Source organism: Paroedura picta, chromosome 4 (genome assembly GCF_049243985.1).
Source record: "Paroedura picta isolate Pp20150507F chromosome 4, Ppicta_v3.0, whole genome shotgun sequence".
NCBI classification, from domain to species: domain Eukaryota; kingdom Metazoa; phylum Chordata; class Lepidosauria; order Squamata; family Gekkonidae; genus Paroedura; species Paroedura picta.
Window position 1 is genome coordinate 28,074,847 of NC_135372.1, and position 18,274 is coordinate 28,093,120.

The 18,274-nt window shown below is 48.8% G+C and overlaps 1 protein-coding gene across 1 annotated transcript in view; it reads right to left on the reverse strand.

The window, feature by feature from the left end:
* Window positions 1-18,274, reverse strand: part of PTPRS (protein tyrosine phosphatase receptor type S) — a 257,496-nt gene that overhangs the window by 68,443 nt on the left and 170,779 nt on the right. The window contains exons 12-18 of the mRNA XM_077332102.1: window positions 16,808-17,001; window positions 13,375-13,401; window positions 11,280-11,397; window positions 5,421-6,011; window positions 4,648-4,745; window positions 3,306-3,568; window positions 1,710-1,803 (exon numbers count right to left, since the gene is read on the reverse strand). Of these exons, the coding sequence (XP_077188217.1) occupies window positions 1,710-1,803; window positions 3,306-3,568; window positions 4,648-4,745; window positions 5,421-6,011; window positions 11,280-11,397; window positions 13,375-13,401; window positions 16,808-17,001 (1,385 nt within the window). The remainder of the gene's footprint in view (window positions 1-1,709; window positions 1,804-3,305; window positions 3,569-4,647; window positions 4,746-5,420; window positions 6,012-11,279; window positions 11,398-13,374; window positions 13,402-16,807; window positions 17,002-18,274) is intronic.

The following is an 18,274-nucleotide window of genomic DNA, read 5'->3' on the forward strand; positions in this document are numbered from 1 at the left end:
ATGAGAGGCAGGGTGCCTTGAATTAAGCAAGGTTCCTATGTCTTTTTTTCCTGGGAAGGAGGGGAGCTTTTAACACAAGGTCTTGTTTTAGACCAGTTTGATTTTGCTCCTCTTTGTAAGATCCCCATGTCCTCCCTCCCATTTCCACATTAGCAAGAAGGTGGGCAAAAGTGTCTGCAGGACTGCTGTGGTTTTGAGACAGAAGGAAGGGGCAAGTTTTTAGGGCAGTGAGGCTGTTCCAAAAACAAGGCTTTCAGAGGTCAACATCCTTAGACCCCAATGGACCCAAAGGGCTCCCGGCATCCTGGAGGACCTTCTGGCCTCCATTCCCGTCACTCTCTGGCCATGCCCTTGCTTGTTCTCTTCCTCCCTCATAGCAGGCAGAGACACCCCTCTGTGCTGCCTTGTGGTTCTCTTGCTGAGTGAGCAGGGACAAGGAAAAGTTACCCCAATGCCAAGGGGGACATGAATGAGGGGAGGGGGCCACAGGGAGTCTTGCCTGAGAGCCCTCCCTAAGTTTATACACTCTCCCGAAAAGGCACTCGTCCTGCACATGTGGATGGGGGTGAGGGATAGGAGAGCCCACTTTGGGAGGGGTGGAGCACCTGGTGAAGAGGGGAGGAAAAAGAGCCCACCAGAATAACACTCCGTTGACCCATCTTTTTGTTTAATTTATATCCTTCCTTTCTCCTCAATGAGAGCCCAAAGTGGCTTCTCATTCCCCTCTATGCTGTTTAAAACCACCATCATCTGCCTCCTTCCCTCCATTTTATCCTCACAACAACCTTGTGAGGTCGAGAGGGTGCAATTGGCCTAAAGTCGCGCATCAAACATCCAGAGCAGAGCGGGGGCTTGAACCTGGAATTTCCAAGATCCTAATCTGATACTTTAGAGGAGGGGTAGTCAACCTGTGGTCCTCCAGATGTCCATGGACTACAATTCCCAGGAGCCCCTGCCAGCAAACACTGGCAGGGGCTCATGGGAATTGTAGTCCATGGACATCTGGAGGACCACAGGTTGACTACCCCTGCTTTAGAGTAGAGTAGGTTTTTATACCCTGCTTTTCTCTACCTGAAGGAGTCTCAAAGTGGCTTGCAATTGCCTTCCCTCCCTTTCCCTGCAGCAGGAATCTTGTGAGGCAGGTGGTGCTGAGAGAGCTCTGGGAGAACAGGGACTGGCCCCATGGAGAAGCAAACCCAGCTCTTCAGACAAGATGCTACTGCTCTTCATCACTGCTATATCCTGCCACTCTTTTGGCCAGGCAACCCAGCCCGGAGAATGAGGAGGGATTGTTGCCCATTAGTGTTTACAGAATGGCCAGGAGCGGGCGGGCAATCCTTGAGAGGCACAGCCTGTGGATTCTCGGCAATTTCCATCTTTGGAAATTTGTAAACAGAGTTTAGATAGCCATCTGATGGAGAGGCTGATTCTGAGAAGGCTCAAAGGGTTGGCAGGTTACAGTGGATGAGCGATAGGGATGTGAGTGTCCTGCACAGTGCAGGGGGTTGGACTAGATGACCCAGGAGGTCCCTTCCAGCTCTATTCTTCTATGGTTCTATGAGGTGCTGCCTGCCCACACCCCCAAGCTGCACCAAAGAGGATCACAAAATGTAGAGGCCAGCCCCAAGGGCTGTTTTTGCAGGGTTAGTCAAAGCAGGATTCCCCCCACCTCCCTCCCTCCCTCCCCCCACCCCCAAATCACCACCCACCTCTTCCAAGTCCATTTCTTCAGGACTGTTGTATGGGTTCTGGAACTGCCCACTTCTGGACTTCTTTAAGGGGACCACCACTATGTAATAAGCCCTGATAATTAGAAAGAAAAGGAACCCCGATTGAGCAGGGATGAAGAAAAGAGAACAAGAAGGCATGAATGAAAGGTACTAATAAAATGGATGAGTAAGACTAAGGGGGCAGCTAAGCACTGGAAAAAACTTTTCCTCTGCATGGAGGAACCCCTCCCCCCCATGTAATGCTAATGTTTATGTTGGATTATAATGTTACATATAATAAGAGCTGGCTTTTTCTACCCTGCTTTTCACTACCCAAATGAGTCTCCAAGGGGCTTCCTCTCCCCACAACAGACACCCTGTGAGGGAGGTGGAGCTGAGAGCGCCCTAAGAGAGGAGGAGCAGGAAATCAGACCTCATACTATAGATCAGGGGTAGTCAACCTGTGGTCCTCCAGATGTCCATGGACTACAATTCCCATGAGCCCCTGCCAGCATATGCTGGCAGGGGCTCATGGGAATTGTAGTCCATGGGCATCTGGAGGACCACAGGTTGACTACCCCTGCTATAGATTAGAGGCTGCTTTCAGACAAGTGAGGAAGAGCCACATATACTAGTACGCTGATCCCTAGAGATCTGCAAATAGCTCCCAGTCAATATTGCGGGGAGCCGCGGCCACCCTCTCACGCCCTCCTGCCTGCCGCCCCTTTCAAAGCCCATTTTTAAAATGGGCTTTGATACTAGTATAAATATAAAAAACAAACAAGCAAATAAGGTTGGCCTGGCCTGCCTCAGCTTTGGGGCCAGGGGAGGTGGGGGAGGGGACTGACCCTGTTAGTCAAACCCACCTCCCTTCTCCTCTTACTAGCACTAGACAGGAGAAAAGACATGCCCTTTAAGCACCCCCTCCCCCTCCCCCACACACTTAAATATGCTAACAGCAAACCAGGGGATGCATTTTGAAGTAGCAAGACTCAAGCTGACATGCCGAATTCCCACGCTCCCTCCCCTGCCTAACCCTGAGGATCTACTATGGCAGTGGTCCCCAACCCCTGGTCCGGGGACCGGTCCCGGTCCGTGGATCAGTTGGTACCAGGCCGCAGCTCCTCCTTGTCCTCCTCCCCGGCTGCTGCCTTGGGGGCTTCTCTGCCACTCTGCTGCCGGCTCACCTTTGGTGTTCTCCAGCGGCTGCCATAGTTGGGCTCCCCCTTAGCATGGCACTGCACAGCTGCTGCTGGCAGCGCCCCCCAGAGGCCGGCTGGAAGTCAGGGGCACCGGTGGGAAAACAAGTGGAGCAGGGGCTCAAATGGCGGTGACATCCCTCAGCAAAAGACTACACCCCTCCCCCCGGGCCTCAGTAAAATTGTCAAGCGTTGACCGGTCCCCGGTGATAAAAAGGTTGGGGACCACTGTACTATGGGGTATCCTGCCACACGTGATTATTCCATTTCCCAGCATGGAGCTGAGGGCATAGGGCTGGAGAGAGGACATGAGCCAGGTTGCTGCCTAGGGGTGCCTTCCAGCCACCCCCTGGGCTGAAGGGTACAGGTGCTCTGCTGTGGCCCCACTCTTACGTACTGCACGGCTGAGTCTGAGCTTCTGATGTCCATCAGGTTCACCATCACGTGGCCGTCAATGTCATGTCCAAAGGTCACCTCCGGTTTTTTGCTCAATAGGTTTGCTGCGGTCCGGGCGTCCACGTTTTGCTGAAGACCCCCCATGGTGTTCCCACGGTTGGTCAGGATGAATCGGTAGTGGGTCTGGGGCTTCAGGTTTGTAATCAGCTTCTTGGTTGCGCGGCCGTCCACCTCTATGTCCTTGCCACCGTTGTCATACTGGATCTAAAAGAGTCGGGAGAAAAGAGAAGGGGATAAGGATGAGAACGGAGAGGCGGAGTAGGGTATAAAGCCTCTCAGTGGACACGCCCTGGGTCAAAGGCAGATGAACACCCCTCCCCCTCGGCCTCCGGGCTGCAGGAATGGATGTTTGGTGAGACACTGGACAGGAAATCCATCTCCTCCTCCTCTGGTCCCACTCTAGGGTGAAGAGGGAGCAGAACCCAAATAAGGTCCTGTACAGCAGTGTTCCCCAACCCCCGGGCCGCAGACCGGTACCGGGCCATGGAGCCCTCAGTACTGGGCTGCGGTGGAGGGGAGGGAGGCACGCACGCCCCAGTAGGCGCGCCTCCTTCTCCCTCCACAGCGCAGCGAGTGCCACGCAGAGGAGGGGGCGTTGGTGCTGGCACTGGCACACTGGCAGGCACAAATGTGCAGGAGCCGGTGCCTGCACCTCCCTCTCCCTCCCCCTGGTCCCCGGCCCGAAAAAGGGGACCAGTGCTGTAGAGGAAGGGGCAACAATGCCACTGGATTCTACTCCATCCTTTTCCCTTTGATAAATGGAGCTGCACTTAGCCAGGACATCTTCCTTGTGCAAGAGCAAAGGGTGTAAAGGAAGGTATTTAAAGGACACCCCCTGCCGAGGTTGAATAACCTGGATCACCAGCCCAACCCATTGGGTTTAAACTACAAGTACAACGATATAGGCTAGATATCAGGAAAAAATTTTTCACAGACAGAGTAGTTCAGCAGTGGAATAGGCTGCCTAAGGAGGTGGTGAGCTCCCCCTCACTGGCAGTCTTCAAGCAAAGGTTGGAGACACACTTTTCTTGGATGCTTTAGGATGCTTAGGGCTGAGCCTGCGTTGAGCAGGGGGTTGGACTAGATGGCCTGAATGGCCCATTCCAACTCTATGATTCTAGCTGAGCTAGAAAGGGGGGGGGACACAGGGTTGGCAGTGGGGGTGGGGAGTGGGATTGGACCACAACATAAATTCCTAATCCTCTTTTCATGGCCTGGGGTCACAGTCACTTCAGGGTAACACAAAAACGCCCAGTGGCCTTATGATTCCAATAAATCCATACCCTGTATGGAATAGGAGAGTTGTAATTTTCGGGGAACTCCCATCCCAGGAGAACTGATGTCTTGGTGACCATCTTCACTTTGAAGTTTTTGGGCAGAACTGTCGGAAAGAAAGGCAGTGAGGGGAAGGGAAGGAGGAGAGAACGGGTGAGAAGGAGAGCAGTTGGATCCCACTCTCACAGAGACATTTCCCCGCATGCACACAGACACACATACCCAAAGATGTGCTTTATTCCAGCCTTAGTCACCAGAGAGGTTTGGAACGAGAGAGATCCAGCCCCCCTCCCAATCTATCCCACTCCCTTGCCAACAAAATAACTACACGGCTGCTGATTGGCTGCTGAGGAGAAAGAGTCTTTAGATGAACAAAACCATTTGAAGATACTTTAATTTGTCGGGGACCTCCCCCCCCCTTCCCCCTGCCCCTTTTGCAGCTTGCAAAACAAATAAAGAGAAAGTGAAAGAGAGAGAGAGAGAGAGAGAAAGCTGAGGATAGGCTCCGCCCACCTGTGATAGCGGCTGCTCCGCCCAGCTGTCACTCAAGAAGGGCTGTCTGGACTTGACTTTTGGAAGAAAGAGTAAAAAGGGACTTACCTGTTGAAGGCAGAGAGAAGCAATCTGCCTTTTCAATTTTGGGTTGGCTTTTTAAAAAAAATGTACTCACACGCCCCGTCTTCCAACAAATTATTACTGGTTAATTTATGGTGTTTCACTGCCTCCTGGTAGCAGCTCAGATAACAAGGAGAGACAGCGAGGAGAAACCAGCAAGTCCTACCTTGGTCCAGAAGGAATGTCCGGTATTGGACAATGGGGCTGTACGGCCCAGGGCCTTTACTGGTGTGGGCTCGGATTTTAACATCATAGGCGGTGTTGGGCTTGAGGCCGTTCAACACGTACGAGTTCTCGGGAGATGGGGGAAGTTCTTTTTCCTGTGGGTTGCCAGAAGATCCAGCCTCCCAGTAGGCCACGGTATACTTGACGATCGCCCCGTTTCTCTCAGCCAAGACAGGGGGCAACCAGTTGAACTGCACTGATCTGGAGGTGACATTGCTGGCCTCGAGGATTTGGGGGTAACCTTTGGGCACGTCTTCCGGTATGGTGATCTCCTGCCTGGCTTCCTCCCCGAAACCGGTCCGACCTTTCACAGCCAGCTTGAAAACGTAAGTGGCTCCCTTGTGGATGCTGGTGGCAGCGTACTTATCCTCCTGGGCCATGAACTCCAAGGTGGCCAAGGGATCGATGTCTTTGCGGCCAAACTGAAGGCGGTATCCCAACACTTGGCCCTCGGCGTCCAGGGGAGGTTCCCAATTGACAAGGAGGGTGTTTTCTTGAGTCTGGTGGACAGAGAGAATTGGCTTTCCTGGGACTGCGGAAAACAGAAGGTAGACAGGCTTCAAGGATCTTTGAAAAAGAAGCACCCTTCGCAACACCTGGGAAATCTGCATTTAGTGGAATGTATATTATGGATATTTGCCACATTTCTGCCCCAACAAATAGAGGAAATTACTATTTCTGGGGAAAACCGTACTTAGAAAGTAAACATTACTGTGGCAAACCAAAGCATTAGCTTTAATTAATTAATTAGATTTATATCCCACCTCTCATGACTTTTGTTGCCTCGAGGCAGCTAACAATTAAAAACCATAACAATGCCCCATAAAAACCTCATTAAACAATAGCAGTACACATAGTTTCTCCTAAAAAGGAAACCAGAAATTACTCTCTATCAGTTTGGAAAAATATGCTTATTTGTGTAAGCAGGATTGAGGCAGGTCGGCCATCCTCGTGCTATTAGACCTATCAAGCGCATTTGATGTAACTGATCGCAAGTTACTGGTCTACCACTTTGCCGGTACTGTGATCGGGGTAACAGCCTTGCAATGGCTGACCTCCTTTCTTAAGAACTGCTCTCCGAGGGTTGCTGTGGGGGATGAGTTGTCTAACCCCTTGGTGTTCTCATGTGGAGTTCCCCACACTTTTCAACATCTACATGCGCCCCCTGGCCCAGCTGGTCTGGAGCTACGAGCTGGGATGTCACCAATATGCGGATGACACCCAACTCTATCTCCTGATGGACGGCCGACCGGATCTTCCCCCGGTAACGTTTGCTGGTTGTTTGGAAGGTGTGGCTGGATGGCTTAGGCAGAATTGTCTGAAACTCAACCCTTCCAAGACGGAGGTTCTGTGGCTGGGTAGAAGGGTACAGGAGCAGGAAGCACGATTACCCTGCCTGGATGGATTGTCACACTGGCACCAGCGGGGGTGATCCTTGAAGCCTCCCTGTCTAAGGAGGCTCAGATCACAAAGGTAGCTTGGACGGTGTTTTTCCATCTACGCCAAGCACACCTACCAGAGCCCTACCTTTCCTCAGAACATTTGGCCACTATGATCCATGCAACGGTCACTTCTAGACTAGACTTCTGTAACTCGCTCTACGTGGACCTACCCTTCTACCTGACCCAGAAATTGCAACTGGTACAGAATGCAGCTACGAGGGTCCTCAATAGGTCATCATGGAGGGCCCATGTCCAGCCGATATTACGGCAGTTGCATTGAGCTTCTGGATTAAATTCAGCTGGCTAAGTTTTGTGCCGCCACCATAAAAATCTGATGCTCTAAAGTAGCATAATTTTAAGTTCTATTTTATGATCTGTTTTAAATTGTATTCCACTAATGACCAAATTCTTTTGGTCTCTTATGTATTGACTTCATATAACTTCGTCTGAACAACTGTAATAAAGTTTGATTGACTGATTGATTGAATTCAAGGTTTTGGTTTTGACCTTTAAGGCTATATGCGGTCTCTGTGGGACTGCTTATTTCCTTATGTTCCCCGCAGGGCTCTTCGCTCTGAGGGTATGAATCTGCTAGTTGTCCCAGGCCCCTATGAAATGCACCTGGCCTCGATCTGGGACAGGGCTTTTTAGGTCCTGGCCCCTACCTGGTCGAATGAGCTCCCAGAAGAGCTGAGGGCCCTAATGGCGCTCTCTGGGTTCCACAAGGCCTGTAAGATGGAGCTCTTCCACCGGGCATTTGGTTGAGGTCAGGCTGAAAACTGGGTGGTAGTAAGATCGGGTACCACCCGTCCCCCTCTTGTGATCAGTACTCCTAGGCTGATATTGCCCGGAACATTTCTGGTGAACACAAACAGTGAGCAGTAGAGTGAGGCTCTCTGGGAATGAATTGGTTATCATTTGTGGCCACCACCAACAATTTCTTATTATGTACTGGGGTTTTGACTGGTTTTATATTTTATTGTAAACCGACACGAGCCAGCTTGGCTGGGTGTAGCGGTCTAGAAATTTAATAAACAAACAAACAAATAATCATATGTGCCTGATATAACTTCAAAGGAAGGACTGGGACTTCTGGACAGAATAATTCTACATGTTTTCTAGAGAATACAACAGCCAGAGGACCTCTGGGAGATGATACCATGTCTTCTGAACAGGGGCTAGCCAAATGCTTCTGAGAAACCCACAAGAGGGCTTCTGTTGTTTGCTTCCCCCAGAACTGGCATTTTGAAGTAGACTCCCCTTGATGCATCTGTACACAAGGCACATCACAAACCTCAATTCATGTCCCTCAATTAGTCATCTATTCAGTGATTCTTACATTCAACTGCATGTCCCATTTTGCTGCCCATCTACTCAGTTTGGATAGATCTCTTTGGAGTTCTACAGTCTGCTTGGTTTTTCATCATCATGAACAAACATGCTGGTATTGTCTATGAAGGTCATTGCCTTTCCTCCCTGACTTTAGATTACTAATGATACACTAAATACCATTGACCCCAACTACCTACTTCTCTTCATTATAACAATGGTCCATCTTCACCAGCTCTCACTTTACTATTTTTTAACCAATTAGTGACCAACGGGATCCATCCAAAGTGCAGAAGATGTTAATTGCGGACTTCGTTAAAAAAGAGTGTCTTTTTTAAAAAAAGGAAACCAGGTATATAATATCAGTCTCTATCTACATGTTTATGATATTTTTAAAGAATGAAAAATGTTTTTAGAGCCAGGACTTCCCTTTGTAGAAGCCATGATAATTCTCATTCAGCAAGGCTTGTTCTTCTGTATGTTTTATATTTCAAGCTTTACATTTACCCACAACAGTCACAAGGCTAAAGGGTTTGTAATTTCCTAGCTGTCCAGGGTCCCTTTTTAAAAAACTGGTGCTACATTGAATACTATTCAAGTCACTAGCAAAGTGGCCAATTTTGGGGAATAACTGTATTTTTTGTTAAAAGAACAACGTTTTCACATTGGAATATGTCTTTTTTAGAACTTCATCTCCTGTTTCATTGATCTGACTTTGTTATTTATCCCTCCTACCAATACAGAATAACTTCTTCAGAGGAAACCAATGAAAATAATTAACTCTGCTTCTCTGCAGTCTTCCTATTCTTTTTCAGAGACCATTGCAGAACACCTTTGCACTTTATTCTTCCGACTCCCTTCCTTGCCAGTTCCTTGTTTTCAATGTATTCCACAATTACTGTGCTGATTCTTTGTTGGCATTTTTTAGCAATATGCCTTGTGAATTCTATTTTTGCTTACCTTATTGTCAATTAACATTGGCTTCACTAGAGCGTGTTCACGTTTCTGCAAGAATGCTATTTCCAAAGGCAGCCTCTTCCCTTTTATGCATTTATTGACATTGCTCATTCGCCGTACTCTTGGACCTGATGATACCTGTCCTAATTTAACCATCACTTTGTTTTCAGTAACTGCTAAGCATCTTAGAGTGATCTAGTCCTCTTAGCTCTGCCTTTCAATTTTTCTGGAACTGTAGCTCTTCTATTTAAAAACTCCTTGTTTGAAATCAACTGCAACTGTGTCAGGCTGTTTTGATTTTCTTGGCATTGTAGTCCCTGTTCCCAGTTGGTACATTGTTTACATTTTGCACCATGTCTTGGGAAACCACTCAGGATTAAATCTTCCCTCCTCTCATCAGTTGCACAGCCAACTGCTCCAAGGCATAGACATCTACCATATCAAGATATGGCATCTTTCTGTGCTGCTTAAATATACCTTGACCTAGACAATGTGAAGGTAGCTGAAGCCATGAGATGCCTTCAGATTGCTCAAAAAATACAAGTACGTGACTGGGTGCAAAAGACTAGGTTTATTGAGAGCAAGCAAGCAAGCTAACCCGACAATATTAAGGCATGGCAGGTTTGACTCAGCATCTAACACTCCTCTGCCCCTCCCATGAGAAAGAGAGAATTTTAGATGTCCTGCACACAGAGACCTCTCAGAATGCAGAGGCAATGTACAAGACTGTTGCTGTATTCGTGCTCTGCAGGGTGTGTGTAGATGTGTTAAGGAATAAGGGCCGGCAGAGGAGAATGGTGAACCCATCTGAGGGAACAGGAAAGGGGTACCAGATATCAAGGGCAGCAAAGGAAAGTCGGCAGAACCCTTTAAGGCAGGGGTAGTCAAACTGCGGCCCTCCAGATGTCCATGGACTACAATTCCCAGGAGCCCCTGCCAGCGTTCGCTGGCAGGGGCTCCTGGGAATTGTAGTCCATGGACATCTGGAGGGCTGCAGTTTGACTACCCCTGCTCTAGAGGCTCAGCAACAGGGCCCTGGGATTCAGAGGCTGGCCACCTCTGAGCATAGTGGTTCCCCAGTCACAGAGACATGCTCCAAAACAGTCCTTGACTAAATCTCAAAAACCAGAAGCAGAATTGAAGTAACCTTGCCAGTGTCAGATGGGTGAGACTCGGAGTAGCTCCTTTGCCCTGAGACCCTCCCGCAGTTTGACTACCCCTGCTTTAAGGCTTCAAGTCTTTTGCAGATGGCAAAGTTGCAGCAGAGGTCATAAAGAGGGACACCCTGGCTGAGGTTTGCCCAGGCACAAAAGATGGGGGAAAACAAATCCGTCAATTTTGCTGTAGTGGTGAAATTAACATATTATTTGAAAAATGGTTCCATCTCGAAATTTGGGGAAAGATGTTTATTATGAAAGCAGAAGATAAATTTAGAATGAGAATTGACAAGTTAATAAAATACTTGTTAAGATTATGATGAGGAGAGGCTCTGGCAGAGGTCTATTATCGACCACAACTGTGGACTCCATTTTGTCCACATCTTGGCTCACGGCTAGTCAAACTGCGTCCCTCCAGATGTCCATGGACTACAATTCCCATGAGCCCCTGCCAGCATTCTGAGACCAAGATGGGCAAGTTGCTAGCTTCAGTGAGTCACACCACCTATCCTCTAGAGCAGGGGCAGTCAACCTGTGGTCCTCCAGACGTCCATGGACTACAATTCCCACGAGCCCCTACCAGTAAACGCAGGCCGCAGTTTGACTACTCCTGTCCAGCTTGTCCGCGGGAGTAAACAGCTGGGCAAACACTCTTTCCCCCTCAGCAGGATGAGCAGCTGAAGAGGTTTTAGCAGAGCCCTTCACTGAGTCTTTTGGGGAACAGGTCAGCTAAATCCCATAAATAAATGCCTCAGTTTCTCACTTCTGCTGCTCAGGTGCCCCTGGACTTGACCTTTGTTCTGCTGCTTCAGACCAACACAGCTGCCCACCTGAATCAACCTTTTCCAAATGTTCTTTACAGCTTCACTGTCATCCTTACCAACGGCAGCCTTTGCATCCCCACGCTGTGCTTACCTGCCCCCTTAGTCACCACCAGCTGGGGTTTGCTACGGGCCCCGTCCCCTTTCATGGTATAGGCCGCGACGGTGATCGAGTAGGCGGTTTCCGGCTGCAGCCCGGCGATGATCATTTCCTGGAGGCAAGAATCCAGAGAGAGAAAGTTTCCCCCACTCCTTTTTGAAACAAGAAGTGTTCCGATTAGCTGCAAAACTCTGAAGCATGCAGGGAACACAACACAAAGCAATCCTTTTTTGGGGGGGGGGGTGGAGAGATGACGGGGGGCGGGGGGTAGGAAAGCCAGAAAACCGCAGCGAGAACACACACGTAGCTTGCTGCGAACAAACCCTGTTTTAATGCAAAGCATGCAGTCGATGGTGGAGCCTTTGCTCACCCATCTGCCTCTAAGAATTCGCTTCCTATCTCAGTAGAAAACGCTTCTGCCATCAAAAAGCTCGCTGGCCTCTTCAAAGGGCTCTTTGCCACTCGCTTAAATCTTCCCCCAAAACGTGCAGCTTCAAACAGATTAAAAGCCTCCCCCTCCCACCACACACCAGTGATTCTCTTCAAGAGGACGGTGCAGGCTTTTGTTGCGCTCTGAGATGTCCTCCCCGCTTTCAGGCTCGCACAAAAGAGGACCTGCTCTGGCTGCCTTCACGCCCAGGCCTTGGCGTTATGTCCCTCCATGCAAAGATGGCTATGCAGGTGCTACATTGAACAGGTGACGGGCCTGCAATGCTTCCCACGGGCATCATCCCTTGCCCCGAAAGGCAGGCCCAAGGCGAAGGGGACCTTGGGAAACGATTCCCCCACCAACAGCATTCCCAGGCAGTGGGAAATACAGGAAGAATGTGGGTACCTGCCCTAAGGATGCCTGTTTTGGGTTGGGAAATACCTGGAGGTTTTGGGGGTGGAGAGGATGGGATTTGGATAGAGAGGGACCTCCGCATGGTTCAATGGTAGGGAGTCCCACCTTCCAAAGGAGCTGGAGATCAACTGTAAAAGTTGGAGATCTTCAGGCAGCACTTTGAACAGGAGTGGTCAAACTGTGGCCCTCCAGATGTCCATGGACTACAATTCCCATGCAGCTCATGGGAACTGCAGTCCATGGACATCTGGAGGGCCGCAGTTTGGCTACCCCTGAGCTGGCAGCCCTAGCCTGCCCCACCCCAACCAGGCTTAAAGCTTTCCAGATGAAAATAGGAAAAATGCATGGGGCGAAAGTGACATCCGAGCCTTGTTAGCCTCCTTCGTCTTTCTGCCTGAGTGCTTCTTAGTGCTGAGTGACAGCCTCATCATCAAGGTTTGGGTGTATGCCAAAGAGTGAGTTTCCTTGGGTGATTTAACGGACACCCTTTGGAGAGTGGATGACTGCAGATTCCTGAAATGCGATGATAAAACCGGTTGCAACCCAATGACTCCCTGGGATCCGAGCCGGGAACCTAATAAATGTTGTTCCTTTCTCCCAAAATGCAATGGGGGAAAAGTACAAAGGAAACAGAGAAACTGTTAACTTCCTCCCTGCATTGTTTTCTTGCACTGCTGCCACTTATTCAGGACGTGGAGCTTGTGAGCACGTGCCGTTGTCTTTATCATGGGCTGCAGCAATGAGAAAATAACCTGCTTTTAGGATAGTCAAAGGAATACTAGTGAGCCAAGGAGGGGCTTAGCATTACCTGCCCCACAGAATGACTGAAATGGGGGAGAAAGCTGTAGATGCAACTGAATGAATAAAATGAAACATCTCTCTTTGTGGCCTCTCCACCATAGGATAGGGAAGAATCCATCTTCCTCCTGGAGGTACACCTCTTTGCATTATTTTAATCTACTCTAAGGTACCTTGCTGATCAAATAATTTAAAAAGTAATAACTATTGCACGTTATCTCTGACTATTGCACATTATCTCTGACTGCTTCGCTTTCCCCAGGAGTGATGCAGGGAAAACCACGGCACAGTCACGGATAAGGTCTGGGAAGCAGCACAGCACTGTGAAGCGGGATGGATTAGAAGAGAAAAAGGGAAACAAAAACCAAGCAAGCAGGTCCACACCACTGCCAAGGAACAGGAAGGGAGCAGAGCAGAACGGAGTCGGAGGGAGGGCATCTTACTTACATATTCCGCAGTATCATCGGTTTCCCACTGGGCAAGAGAGGGTGTGCAGGGGAGGATGGAGAAGGGAAGAGAAAGAAAGAACGGCGTGAGACAGAGGGAGCAGGGAGGAATCTGTCTGGGAGCGAAACGCAGATCCCGGAAGGCAGGAGACACCCAGGGCAAAGGAGAAGGAGGTATAAGGAGGCATGGAGGTTAGTAGGGTCTAGAGCCATTGTGGGCAACATACAGGCATCATGTTTTGGACTAACCCGAAGCTGAAGAAACAGCGGATAGAGCAGCACCTTCTGCACCAAGAAATAAGCTTTTGGAGAGGGCTGAAATACACCCCCCCCTCCATTCCAACCTTCCAGTGTTGCACATCTGTTTCCCATTCTGCTCCTCTTCCGACATCATTTCTCCCCTCCCCGCCCACAAAAACCTTTAAGAGGGCTTCCCTGTATTTCACTACACAATCCCAGGCAATCAGGAATCGCATAACGAACGGGATGGTTGTCCAAACCCTTAAACCCTTAAAACAGCTTTGGCTACGGGTTAGGGTAACGGAAGAGAAGCCAAGCCTGATCTTGCTTGAACGTACATTTTCCACACAGGTGATCTGACACTGATTCAACACTGTTGGAAAATGGATCTCCCCCCCCCCCCCCACCACACACACATGCCCACACAATTGTTGTGTATTTGAGAGAGTTCTGCTATCGAGATCTTTGCTCTGACGTCCCTCCCTTATTGCCGTGCTGTGCAGCAAAACGAGAGAAGGAGGTTGTTCTAGTTTCCAAAGCAACAAGGATGTATTCCTCCCCCCCGCCCCCCCCCCCAAATTCAGAACTTTTTCATGGGTATCTGCAATACCATTTGCTGAAAATAGGATTTGTGTGTGTGTGTGTGTGTGAAGCTCATCACCCACCCTCCTTTGTTCACTGGTTTTCTTTTGTGTGCACCAAGATGGGAGCAAAGGGCTCTTTAAGGCATTTCCTATCTATTGTGAACTACATACAGCCCCCCCCTTATTACCAACCCCTATGAGTCAATCCACAGGCAAAGGAGAGCAAGTTGCTGAGGAGTGTAAGGGAAGGCCTTTGTCAATCTTGTGCGTGTAGGCTGGGGGGGGGGGAGAGAGTTAAGGAGCCCTTGAGTCACATGGGGGAAAGCACCTGAAAGTCTTAATGAAAAGAGTGTGCTTTGGATCAGAGGGGAAGCAACAGGGGCCAGAATGACTCCTGTCAGTACTGCCCAAAATGCATTACTTTGAGCTCAGCATTTCCCGGACCTTGGCATGTCTCAGGGATGTGACTGAGACATCTGGATACGGACTGAAATTACTGCATGGAAGTTACAGGTGAGCTGGAAGGCCCTTGGTATAAAGTGAGAGCCGCCCCCTTTTTGTGGATGGTCACAACTGCCCTTTCGGTTCCCTATTTTACTGGTGACTTTGACTGGCTGCCTGGAGAAAGTTTGCTTTACACACCTGGGGGCACCCAAGGAATTTTAAACTGTGCCTTCAAGTGTCTGAATTTCTTTTTAAAGAGACGAGCCAGAAGGAGAAGTGGCAGATGTTGGGCACTGTGAAGGCAGCGGAATGGGAGACAGACAAAGCGGAGCTTATGGGTTCAATCCACCAGGAAGTTCCCCCCCCCCCTCCAAGCCTAATCGGAACGAATGGGAGATGCACACGGAAACACTCGTCACTGTAAGCCTATCAAAGGCACCAGCCGTGTGATGGGTTTTATTGCAGTATAATAACAGGAGGAGAAAGGGTGTTGGAACGGCTGTTTGCCACAAAACCCCCGTCTCTCAAGCCAGCAGGTCTCTGAACGCCAACGTCAAGGAGCTTCCCAGGAGGATCTTGCTGGCCGGTCCTAGAAAACAGAGGGCTGGAAGGCACCAGGAATTTCTGAAAGCACCAGGGTTTCCCCACTTCCCATGACTGCCCCAAAATGCTCTGCCGTCTTGCTTCCTAGAGGTCCCCCTCTGCTTTAACAATGGCATCTCAAAAGGGCACTTTGGACTGCTGTAAGAAGTAGAAATATCGCACCCCATTAGCGAAACCCATAGTACCAGTGGAAATGACCAATCTGGATTCTGTCCAGGATACTGGGTACTCTGGTCTTTCGACGCTCGTCTGATGTGATTAATGAGGACTGCACAGAAAATCCTTCTTAACGCAATGTGCTCTATGCTAATTAGGAAATGGGTGGTACTATTCATCTTTTCCACCTCTAGTAGAAAAACTAGTCCGCTGCTGCTGCCATTCATTCATTATATAAAGACATGGCCAAAATATATGAATTGCAGTATATGAGTTAGGAGGCAGCATATGTCCCCAGTCCCATCACGGTTTTACATGCTGGTGCAGCCCTGTGTTCTATTCTGCCTGTCTCCTGGTTTCACTTGGCGAGGGGCTAAATTTAATTTCAGAATTGGCACACACACAGCTTTTCAGCTCCCGCCTGGTGCCTCCCATCCCCGCCCTTCGGCTAAAAACGTGAATGTGCTCATACGCACATTGGTTCCAACTGCACTGCGTTTGGCGTTGTGATTTTAATCAGCACATGCATCAAGATCCCCTGACCCCCTTTTGTGCAAGCATTTTAATAACACTTCCCTCCGGGAAGCAAGCATGTGAGCATAGAGGCCCACTGGCTCTAAAGCAGCACAAACAGGAATCGAAAGCACTCTTCTGCATCTTATCAACACACACAGCAAGATCTCATTTGGGGGTGGGATTTTAACACGGCGAAAAAAACTGCGTTGCAGCAGTCTGAACACAGTTGGGAAATAAATGGCAGATGGCTTGCGTGCTACTGCTGCTTGGCAGAGAAAAGTAAGGCGCTTCCAACTCCAGTGAGAAATCAGGACAGAACGAATTCCCCAAATTCCCTAATGTGAAGAAAAACACATGCTCTTGGAATGTCTGTGGTCTTCAAGGATCAAAATGGCCCATCCTTTTGGTGGGGCATCTGGATTCATGCTGCTTCACTGGATGGCAAAATGCCCAGGTTTCCTGCTCCAGGGGAATCACAGTCGTCAAGAACCAACTAGTTCATTTCAAAAGCAGAGGTCCATCCTAAGGGTATGCATTTGGCTGGACAAAACTAACAAAAACCAACAACCCCAAATCAAGGCTGATTTGGGTCCCCTCCTGAGATTTTACCCAAACTGAAGATCTCTAGTATGATTTGAGACCCAAATCACAAAAAGCAATTTGATTTTGATTTGGGTTCCCAAATCTGCCTGACAAATGGTTGAGCTTCTCTTCATGGGTCAGCTGTTTGTAGGGCTGTGATTTGGGGAATATTCAGCTTTCGCAAACCAAGTTGAACCAGAATCCCAGTACCGAAGCTGGAATGTAGGTATTTGGATATGTCAAATTCGGTTCGGGTCCATTTGAACCCAAAATATCCTCAATATTCTTGTGCACATCCCTAATCCATACCTGAGCATCAGCCAGCATCACATCCTTGATCTGGGGCAAGCCCTTGGCCTCCCCGTTCTCCATGCATACGTAGTGCACTTGGTAGCCACGTATCTGCCCATGCTGTCGGTTCTGGACCGGTGAGCGCCAGAACACTTGGATGGCTGTTGAATTCAGAACCTCCATTTGCACCTTGCGAGGCGGGGCACTAGGCACTGAAAGGGGGGGGGAGGAATGGAAGAAGGGGGAGGGAAGAGACAGAGCAACAGGGTGTATGTCACAGCTTGAATATGGGAAATGCTCAATCGCTAACCATATCTGCACCAAGGCACCAAGTGGTGAGCTGCTTCAACCTGCACCCGCTCTGCATGGACATATTTCATGCCTTGACTCCCTTAGAGTGCAGTCAGATGTGACTGTGCAGTCAAATGCTAACTTGAGTGTGGGTTTAATGCAGGGCTCAGTTCCAAAGAGCACAAATTGATGGTATTCTGATAGAATGCCTTCCTATCCTGTAATCACTACTTAGTCCACTGAAGAAGGCCCTCTGGTCAAAATGCGTATGGTCAAGGTCACATTAGGTCCACATCTGGCCAAATGGTATGATTTTATTCTATTCTGAGGCTATTGGGCCCATAAGTGCTGTTAATTTAATTGTAATAAATACATGTATTTTTCTGTATTTGATAGCAAGTTTGTTATTCATTAAGATATAAGACACAGCATTACTGGGCCCTTAGATTTGGAATTCTTTAACCTTTTGGGCCTTAATTCAATTTTTGGGTTGTTTTCTGTTGAATGAATATTCTAGTCGACACAAGGAGAAAACATCTTGCTTCTCTCCACAAATAGCATAATCAGATGAAATCACACCGTGATCAAACAAGATACAATATGGACATCCCATATAGGTAGTTTCTAGGTCAATCCTGTTCATGCATAAAAGCAGAAGGTGGGAGGTGTACAAATCAGATCTCCCCCTTTAAGTGGGGGTGGGGCGCGATTAGCAATGTAGGTCTTCCCTAGCTTTTTGCCAGGCCCTGAGAAGTCACACACTGCAGAGGAAACCTTTGATGAATACTTCATTTTCAAATCCATCTTGCTTCATTCCAGAACTGGTATCACCTTAGATTCAAATGGGTCGCCTTGTTGGTCTGAAGTAGCACAATAAAATCAGAGTCCAGTGGCACCTTTAAGAACAACAAAGATTGATTCAAGGTGCAAGCTATCGAGTGCAAGCACCCTTCTTCAGACTCACACTTTGAATAAATCTTTGTTGGTCTTCAAGGTGCTACTGGACTCTGATTGTATAATAGGCTTTTGTATAATAGGCTTTTGGCCAATCATGAGGGTTGCCTACTGCCTGGAGAGCTGAGGTCAGAGTCTGGCAGGCAGGGTTTGGTGAAGGGAGGGACTTTTGTGAGACTGTCTGGAAGTTGGAAGCCTACTAATCATCTACTTGGGACTGCTAGAAAATGCTGCTCCTAG